Source organism: Quercus suber, unplaced genomic scaffold (assembly GCF_002906115.3).
Source record: "Quercus suber isolate HL8 unplaced genomic scaffold, Cork oak 2.0 scaffold_175, whole genome shotgun sequence".
Lineage (NCBI taxonomy): Eukaryota > Viridiplantae > Streptophyta > Magnoliopsida > Fagales > Fagaceae > Quercus > Quercus suber.
In genome coordinates this window covers 491,825-502,468 of record NW_027069635.1, presented here as the reverse complement: position 1 = coordinate 502,468, position 10,644 = coordinate 491,825, and the positions used below count along the sequence as shown (strand labels likewise).

The window sequence follows — 10,644 nt, the reverse complement described above, 5'->3', positions numbered from 1 at the left end:
ATCTGTTGATCATCCATTTGTCTTTCTTCTGGCCGTCCGTCCCATCAGGGGCCTTATCAGTACTCAAGTGGTTCACTCTGATCAACGTTGCCCTGCCAATGGGTTATATCCTCATTAATGCGGCCAGAGGGGTTAGGTGAATGCATTAAGTGCGAATGTGACAGCTTGCTCTGGGCTTGTCCCCCCCCCCCCAAAAATCATCATTAGAATGCCGAGGACGAACAGGTTCTCGGCGCGGGTTACAAAAGAGGCTTTGTCTGACTTAGCCTTGGCTGGTCAGTCCTCCTCGGCGTTGGCCTTGGGCCTACTATGCGATGGGCTGTGGTTATCAGGCCCACGGGCCCCACAATTATATAAATTTCTTATATAAATTTTAGAAAAAATGACCTTAAATTTAATTTTATATAAATATATTTTTTGGAAACATTTTATATAAATAATTAATACTGAAAAATAAATGCATTTATCCTTTTAAAGTGAGCTAGGAAGCTCAATTGTTAAGATTAATATAACTATAAATATGAAAATATTACTTTTAGCAAATTCAGATATAATTAATTATTTTGACTAATTTAAATGCACAGTTGGTTTTTATATTCTTGATTGCATGTGCCATTTAATTGGCTTTTCCTTTTTGTTGTTTTATTTGACCACCCGAAATTTATAGCATAGGACCATACTGAACAAAATTAGTTTGTACCCAAATTCCTCAAGTCTAACAAAACGTTGATATGAAAAAAAGAAGGATATTGTTGATATTCTACAAGTTGTTCATATTGGGTTCTGCCCTTCTGTGCCAAAATGTCTGCCTAAGAGTTTGTTTCACGGTATGCGAGCATGACATGAAACCACCCTCCATGGCCTGCACATTAATTCTCTGCAATCCAAAACAAGAGTGGCCAAAGCAACAAGATAGTGAGTGACAAGAGGAGGTTTGTAAAGAAACAATAACCTAGAGTCTGATTCTTAAGTTGAGAGAAATGCCCCTCAATTATCTACCATTCTTAGATTTTCTAGTACACTACCATTGGTAATTAGTTTAAGAAAGGCCAAGTCAATAGAAAGCCATGGCGATACAGTGTTTTGTACTGGGTGGAGGTGATCATGAAGGAAAAGGATCATTTCCATTTCAAGTCGTGTCTATTTCATCTATTTTACAGTTTAGATTAAATTTAAAAATGTACATACCATGATGGTTTATGAGACAATCTTAATTTCTTAGGTAAACACAAGTGAAGACAAAGATGAGGGGAAAGGATAAGGAATAGGGATGCCCAAATAATTTAGGCCCAATGACAGTCCCAAAGACCCATGTTGATTAATTGGTAAGTTCAATGCAAAACTAAAATGGCATTTCACCCAAAAAAAAACTAAAATGGCTTTACTGATTATTCTGACTGGGCCCAAACATTGGATTTATTCATCACAGAATAATAATGGGCTATATACAAAGGTGGGGCTGAGTCCTTAACCTTTGGACCAAGATTGTGATTACGTTGACCCAGCTTGTCCCAACCCAATGGGCATGAACGGTACAATCTTTATTCTAACATCCTCTTCCAACTTGAAATCTAGGCCATGTCTTTCTTTTTTGGGCTGGGTAGGCCATGTCTTTCATGTTCATACAAAATACGTATTTGCTTCAAAAATAAATTATTTCTTTATTATTTTTATCACGTTACTACTATTATTATTAAGTCTTGTTGTGACATACATACCTGTCTAACAAATCGTTGAACATAAACATTGAAAAGAACTGTTGCATAACGGTCCCTGAAGACTTGTGTTGATTAATTGGTCATTTGAGTAATAAGTTCAATGCATAACTTAATGGCTTTAGTGCTTTTTCTCAGTGAGCCCAACAAAGTCAATAATGGGCTATACCATGGTAGGGCTGCGTCGTTAACCTTTGCACCAAGATTGTGCATTTATGCTTATATTGCCCAGTTTAGTTGCTTTTTTTTTTTTCCACATCCTATTCCAATTTCCAACTTGCCATGTCTTCTTCTTCTTTTGTGTGTGTGTGCAGGGTATGTCTTTCATGTTCATACAAAATAAGTATTTGCTACAAAAATAAATTATTATTACTAATTGTTGTGTTATGATGGGTTTATTGGGCAAAGATTGGGTCCAGTGTTCTTGTGCATTAAACTCATTAAAACATGAACACATGGCAATTATTTTATATGTGAACTTAGTGCACAAGAACATTAGACATAAGTTGATTCCAAGTCTGCATAAAAGTTTTTTTGTTTTGTTTTTATCTTTATTTTTTATAAATTAAATTGATAGTTGTATTTTTTATAATTTGATAATTCCAATAATGAGAGAATAAGATTTTCTTCTAGTAAGAGAGAAAATGACATAAACTTAAGAGCATTCTCATCAATGGTGGGATAAATGCTAAAAGTTATTTTTAGCAATAAAACCACTAAAAAAGTCCCTACATCAATGGTGCTAAATTTTAAAATTTTTAGCAACTTGCTATAGTAGGATGTTATTATTAACACCCTACTATAGCAAATTGCTACTAATTTTTTATTCCCCTTCTCTCTCTCCCCTAAGATCTCAGTCCCTACTTTCTCTAAAAAAGAATAAAAAATGATAAATAAATAATATTTTAATGAAGTGGTAAAAAAAAATTAAAAGTTTTGATATTAGGTGTATTGTAAAGTGATGTGTTAAATGTTATAAAATTGGTTTTTAAGTGCTAAATGTTAAAATTTTTTAAAACTCTCAATGAAAATGCTCTTAATTATTGTATTTGGCATAACTTTCCAAATGAATTTTATTGTTTAGCAACTTTGAATTGCCTTAAGCATAAAAGAAATATATATGAAAAAACAATTTAAAAAAAATAAAATTTAGGAAAAAATAAAACCTTAGAATAAAACGGAGGCTAAGGCTGGGAGTTGGTGAGGAGAGTCGAAAGCAATTTCTTCAATCTCCCTGCCAGTTTTTTCGAAGAAAAAAAAAACCACCAACCATTCAACCAAATTGTCCTAGAGCTCCTAAAAACAAAAAATAATTAAAAAAAGAAATGAAAAAGAAAAGTCCTAAAGCAGGTTACCAGATTACAAGAAAATAAGACTCTTAGGGTCCGTTTGGATACAGTTGAAAACTGAAAACTGAAAACTGAAAATACTGTAACAAAATAATTTTTAAATGTGTAAATAGTACCGTGTGACTCATTTTTAATAAAAAAGTTGTTGAAAAATAAAATTTGTGAAAACAGTAAAATTTGTGTAAAAAAGTCAAATGTTGCAACAGTAATAAACAGTACCAAAAAACCAGTGGAAAAGCTGAAAAGTAAAAAAAAAAAAAAAAATGTAAACGCGTTTGGGAAGTGCGTTTTGCGCTTCCCAAACACGTTTGTGTTTCTTTTTTTTTTTTTCTTTTTTTTTTTTACTTTTCCGCTTTCCCAGTCGAAATAGTTGACTTTTCTAGTGAACGGTGCATAATGTGCAGTATTTATGAACTCACAAATGTCATTTTTCAACAACTTTTTTATTAAAAATTGGTTGTTTTTCAATTTTCAGTAGTTTAGCCCATGCCTTTGCAAAATGGAAAGGGATTCATTCGATGGTTGTCATATGACTCATATCTGGTTTGGTTGCCGCCTGACTAGAAATAAAATTATCAACTGGATTCTAAATTTTTTTTTTTTTTTTTAAAGGGTTATACAGTGACATACAGTCAAGTCTTTGTAATTACGTGACCATTTCCACCATGCCCTAAACAGCTACATCATGTAGGGAATAATGTTTGCTATCTTTTCTTCAAACCCACCCAACACAATCGTTTTGGAAGTCCAAGTATCACCAATCATGTGAACTACCATAGAGACGTGAACTATCCTCTGGCTCTGTAAACAAGAAATGAGGTAGTTTATCTTTATCATCAATCCAAGACTTGTTCCTATACATTACTCACCTTCCAGCTCTCCATTCACAAGAGTCATTGTACGTGCTGATGATCTTATTAGGAATGATGAGGCTCTCTAAACTCTTCTATCTCTTGCTGCTCTTGTTTTCCCAGCAATCTTTTTCATCACCACCATCATCATCTTCTTCAGCACTACTGTGCTCCCAACACCAGAGTTCTGAATTGATCCAATTTAAGAAATTGTTTTCTTTTTCGAAAGAGGCTTCTTCCTTTTGTGAGGCAGCTGGTCATCATTCTTATCCAAAAATGGAGTCTTGGAAACAGGACACTGATTGTTGCTCATGGGATGGAGTTATGTGTGACAACACAAGTGGGGATGTGATTGGCCTTGATCTCAGTTGTAGCTGGCTTAATGGTACCATTCCTTCTAATAGTTTTCTATTTCATCTTCCTTACTTGCAACACCTCAACCTCGCTTACAACTACTTCAATCATTCACCAATTTCATTTGGGTTTGGCCAAGTTTCTAGGTTGAGATATCTTAACCTTTCTTACTCTATGTTTTCTGGTCAAGTCCCCTATGAGTTATCCCACCTCTCCAAATTGGCCTCATTGGACCTCTCTGGCTATGGAAATGTTAGCCTCGAAACATCCCTTGTCAAGAGACTCGTTCAAAATCTGACCAAGCTAAGGGAACTTCATCTTGATCATGTTGACATGTCGTCTGTTTCGTTGAGTTCTTTCATGAATTTGTCTTCTTCTTTGACATCCCTCACTCTCAACAGTTGTTTATTGCGTGGGAGGCTGCTTGATCACATTTTTTCCCTACCAAACCTACGTGAGCTCAGATTAGCAGATAATCCTCAACTCACATGGTTTTTTCCAATGGTAAATTCAAGCAAGGCCCTAAGGTTTTTGGATGTCTCTTACACGATTCATGACTCAGGAGAATTACCAAAATCAATTGGCGAGCTAAAATTCTTAAGGCATTTGATTGTAAGTGGATGCAATTTTTACGGGCCGATTCCTACATGGCTTGGTAACCTTACACAACTCACCCTTTTGAATTTATCAGCAAACAATTTTGCTGGTGAGATTCCATCATCGCTTTCAAATCTCAAGGCACTCTCTTCGTTGGATATACGATCCAATAATCTTAGTGGTAAGATTCTATCAAAAGTTTTGGTTATTAATGCATATTCCTTAGAAATCTTTTGAACTCATAAAATTGCAATTTTACAGGAGCAATACCCATGTGGCTTGGGAATCTCACGAGAGTTACAGAGATTTTATTTGGAAATAACAGCTTCACTGGCCAAATCCCATCATCACTTATATACTTGAAGGATCTCAATTTTCTTGGCCTCAAAGAAAACAACATTCAAGGTAAGATTCCGAGTTTTTTGACCAACCTCACAAAACTCACCTCTGTTTTCTTGTCATACAACCAGCTTAGTAGTTTTGGTGAATTTCAGTTTAGCAATTCATTGGAGGTTCTAGCATTAAATAATAACAAGCTTTATGGCTCTATTCCAAAGTCACTCTCTAATCTTGCTAATCTTGCATATCTTGATATTTCATCAAATGAATTGACTGGCATTGTGGACATTGATATGTTCAGAAAGCTAAAAAAGCTTGAAACTCTTAACCTTCATGCCAATCTACTACATGGCAAGGTTCCTGTTCTACCATCTTCTATGCAAAACCTTTTCATATCGAACAATAGATTAAGTGGGGAGATCCCATCTATGATTTGCAATATAACTTTCCTTACAATCTTGGACATCTCTAATAATAGTTTGAGTGGTACAATTCCGTCATGTTTGGGAAACTTCAGTAATTCTCTCTCAGTAATGAATTTGCGGATGAATAACTTCCACGGCATCATACCTGAAAATTTTGCCAAAGGTAATAGGTTAAGAACTCTTGCCTTTAATGGCAATCTTTTAGAAGGCCTATTACCAAAATCTTTAGTCAATTGTATTAATTTGGAAGTTCTAGACCTTGGGAATAACAAGATAAATGATTCATTCCCTTATTGGTTGGTAGCTCTTCCAAAGTTACAAGTTCTTGTCTTGAGATCCAACAAATTTCATGGTGCCATTGAAAATTATGAGAGTAGTGGGATGTTTTTCTCTAAACTACGAATTCTTGACCTGTCTCACAACGAGTTTATTGGTCCTTTACCTTCCCATTTTTTTGAAGACTTGAAAGCTCTAACAACCAATGAAAGTGAAGATGATCCAAAATATATTGGGGAAAACTTTTACCATGGCTTGCCCGGGGAGTATGTCATGGAAAATTATTTGTTTCTTCAGTACCAAGACTCGGTCATAATAGCAATGAAGGGGAATGTACTACCACTAAAGAAAATCTTAACCACCTTTTCTATCATTGATCTATCGAGGAACATGTTTTATGGAAAAATTCCAAAAGTACTTGGAACGTTGAAGTTTCTTCGAGTGCTCAACTTTTCCCATAATAGACTAAATGGACATATTCCATCATCATTAGCAAATTTGTCGGTTCTTGAATCCTTAGACCTTTCTTCAAATATGCTTACCGGAGAAATTCCTATGCAATTGACAAGTTTGACATTTTTGGCCGTGTTAAATCTTTCACAAAACTTGCTTACGGGACCTATACCTCAAGGAAAACAATTTAATACATTTCAAAATGCCTCATATGATGGGAATTTGGGATTGTGTGGATTTCCATTATCAATGAAATGTAGCACTGATGAGACACCGTCACCACCACCACCACCATCAATATTCGAAGAAGACAATGATTCAATGTTTGCAAGTGGATTTGGTTGGAAGAGTGTGTTAATGGGCTACGGATGTGGATTGGTCGTTGGAATGGCTATGGGATATATTGTGTTTAAAACAGGAAAACCTCACTGGCTTGTAAGATTCGTTGAAGCCTTGAAGGAGGTGAAATGGAAAGATGAGACGGCCTAACGATCAAAGACCTATGTGAAGAAAATCATTTGCTGTGCTAAGGTGAGCTCGACAAGCTTCTATTTAGATTAATACTGTGCTATGGTTTTGTATAAACTTGTCTTAGAAGTAGCAACAATATAAACCATTTGCTGTATATATTCTATAATTTTTATCTATGTTTGTCACGCCCCAAACCTAAAAGGGTTCAAAGTATGAGAATAACATCTCAAAGGCACCTGTAGATTTTTCCTTATTGACAACTCAATCCAAATCAATTATATCAACTATCAACGTCAAGAATTATCATAATAATAATCTTAACAATACTCTCAAAATAAGTCAGAGCTCTATACAAAATTACAATGACCATTGGTCACAAAAGAATAAAGGTCTGAATAAACACAATTACATATAATTAACTTGTCCCATCAGTGGAAATGAAGTCATACCCACTATTAAATACAAAAGAATTGAGTCAAGCCTACTATAAGTTATATATCATCAATTATCTCTATCACAAAAGTCCGCCTCCATCAGTAGTTAGTCTAACTATTGCTAGCCACCAAAAAGCTGTCTTAAAACGATCGGGGCCTACTTTAAAAAAGTATGTAAAATAATGGAATGAGACAGAGCTTAGTAAGTAACATAATTAATAGGGGTGGGGGAAATGCAAGTTTCATAATGATAACAATTTACAAATCATGTTTTAATTTGGGAATTTCCAAATAATTTCTACAAAACCATTTCCAAAAATCATATGACAAGAATGAATAAAATGACATGGCACAAAGCTTCTCAAAATGCTCTCATGAAATATTATATATATATATATATATATATTTCTCAAAATATCTCAACATGAAACTACGTACTACACACTGTGAGCAATAACAACACCGTTCCAAACCAGAAAATCTAACCCAAGGCCACATAACAATCGCCGACACTAAGCCGGAACTAATTGCCGACACAAAGTCGGAACTCATCGCCAACACAAAGCCGACTCATAACCACCACAAAGACGGGTACTAAGATACCAACGTCACACAAACTGTAGTATGCTAGGTAATCACCGAGTAATCATATGTCACAACCCAAAGGTAAAAACATGAAGAGCTCACGGTTTAAAAGAATTCAAAATATAGTTCATTTCCAAGTAGTTTCACAAAATTTTTTGAAGTATCCAATATATTCACAAGGTTCTCAAATTTTCCAATATCGTTTCTTGTCAATAAGATTTTCTATCAATTTCCCAAATATCACAAGTCAAGATAAAATATCTTTAGAACTTGCAAATAATGCAATAATTCCATAAAATCCATTCCCAAGAATTTTATAAAAAGATGCTTATCATTTCCAATCTAATAAATCATGCATTTTCCCATTTGCATTACCAAATATGATGCATGTTTCATAAATAGTCATATACAATAAGGTCACAACACAATACTTTTTAAGAAAATATAATCTCACAAATAATTTTCCAAAATGTGTTTGACCAAAAAATAATGTTTATGCAACATGGTTATTTTCCAAAAATCACATTAAAAAACTACTTACCTTGCAACCCGCAAAAGCCTAGTTTTCCAAGTTCCAAATAAAATTAGCTAGAACCTAAACAATATCAAGCAAACTTATTACAATAGGCATAAAGCTTGACATTACATCTAGCTATGAATTAGAAATTGCTAAGTAAGAAATTAATTAGACAAGCCTAGCATTTAATCTCACAAATAACGTATTTCACTTCCAAAGTTTCTCAACAATTTCATTACAAGGCATAGACTCCCATTGTACTCATGAATCATTCAAGGTATTATCTTTGATATCAAAACCTCAATAATTTATGAGTATTTTCCACAAGATTTTCACAACATCATCAAGAGACCCATGACACCAAAATCACAATATCCTTCAAAACTAACAATTTAAATCTTTAACTAGCTCCAAATTAACCATAAAAATTATATTCACAATTTATTTCACATGATATACCTCAAAACCCCTAAATTTTCACCATACATAAACCTTAGTTAGCCACCACTAGTAAAACCATAAACTCACTCATCAAATTAGTCCACCAAATCAAAAAGCCATATACATAATTACAAGAATATCACCCAAGAAGCTCATAAATCTCATGAACATCATTATCAAAGCTTTGATTAAAATAACCTTAAGCAGAAGTATAAAACCCACAAATAGATTAGAAATTTTTACCTTAAATCAAAAGAGATGAATATGCCTTAGAGGTTCCTAGAGAGCTTTGCGGTGATCTTGCCGGAAAAGATGGTGGAGATGGTGGGGAAAGAGATACACGGTGGAAGAGAGTGAGGGAGGAGTGCTTGTTATGTTTGTGAGGAAAATGAACAAAAGAAAAGTGTAGAGGGACACTTACTTTGACCGGCCAAAGAGGGAGTAGGGTTGTAAACGAGCCGAGTTTTGTTAAGCAGTGAATGTTTAAACTTGGCTCGACAGTAAAAGTAGAATATTCAAGCTTGGCTTAAGTTTGATACGAGCCTACAAATAATGTTCAAGCTTGAGCTCATTATAAAGTATAAAAACTTGAACTTGACTCGGCTTGGCTTGATTCATTAGTCAAGTCATGCTCGAGCTCAATATCAAGCCCAAATTCAAGCTCAATATCATGTTTTTGAGCTTGAGATCCAACACAAGTATATTATCAAGCCTATATCAAGTTTATTATCTAGCCTATTTGGTTTAGATGAATGGTCTCAACTTATAATTAATTAAAATCTTAGAAGGATATGAGTTTACTTGTCAAGCTCATATCAATTTTATTACCAAACTCATAAATAGCTTAGGCTCAACTTGTTTTGTTACTTTTGTATCGAGCCTTGGCATTCACGAGCTTGTTCATGAACAATATTTTTTACTCAAGCTCATTTCATTTATTAAACAAGCCTAAAACTAAAGCTTAAATTAACTTGGCTTATTTATAAATAAACAAACATGAACGAGTTTTTTATCAAACCAAGTCCAAGCTGTTTATGAATGACTTGGTTCATTTATAGCCCTAAGAGGGAGAGAGGGAGATATTTTGAGAGATGTGTGGTGGTAAGTGGGGTCACACGTGTGGCTCCTTAAAAATCTGATCCTTTTTTTTTTTTTTTCCTATTGGGCTGGGCTATTACTTACCCACAAGGTATTGTTGAAAGTGATGGGGGAACTAAGGACCTTATTCTCTACTAAGATTTTGAGAAGATTATGAGCCTTTAACTTGTGCCAGAATGTTAGGAGGTAGGTGGTTATAAAGAAATGAATCATGCTTATATGAATTATGGCATAGTATTCTTCTTCCTAGAATAATCATGTCTAGATTACAAATATATTTGAGGATATTCTATCTTTACCTTTTCTATTGATTGATGGCTTGAATAAGGTGCATATTAGCAGGGGTGGCTCAATGCATTTTGGACCTAAGCCCTAAGGCAAGGAAAACAAAATTTTGAGCTTCTTTTTTTTGCTTTTTAGTTTTTTGAGATTTTATGTTTTGTTGAGAGAGGGTGAGAGATTTTAGCTTCTAGGTCGTAAACTCATTTTTCAATTATTTATTTATTTATTTTGTCTTATATGTATTTTTTTGGACATATTTTTGTGTGGGTTTAGGTTACCTTTGGTACTTTTTTAACTGGAATCTCATTTTGTTTAAATGAGAAACTACTACATCACCCATTAACTAAATAAAATATAGAGATTAAAACTCACTATCATTTGTCATTATGTATTTAAAACAAAAAGAGACCTTTAATGAAAAAAGTACTAGAGGTAAACTAAACTCTTTTTTTGCTAT

At 34.1% G+C, this 10,644-nt stretch overlaps 1 protein-coding gene across 1 annotated transcript; it reads left to right on the top strand.

Moving 5' to 3' along the window:
• Positions 1–3,778: 3,778 nt before the first annotated feature.
• On the top strand, positions 3,779–7,004 carry LOC111989207 (receptor-like protein Cf-9). The gene is made up of 2 exons (XM_024020998.2): positions 3,779–5,047; positions 5,128–7,004. Exons 1-2 carry the CDS (start codon positions 3,973–3,975, stop codon positions 6,846–6,848), a joined length of 2,796 nt encoding a protein of 931 aa, XP_023876766.2. The 5' UTR covers positions 3,779–3,972; the 3' UTR covers positions 6,849–7,004.
• Positions 7,005–10,644: the final 3,640 nt, after the last annotated feature.

Coding starts and splice junctions, on each gene's coding strand:
- LOC111989207 (XM_024020998.2), top strand. CDS start 3,973: ATGATCTTATTAGGAATGATGAGGCTCTCTAAACTCTTCTATCTCTTG. Junction 5,048..5,127: donor ACGATCCAATAATCTTAGTG/GTAAGATTCTAT, acceptor GCAATTTTACAG/GAGCAATACCCATGTGGCTT.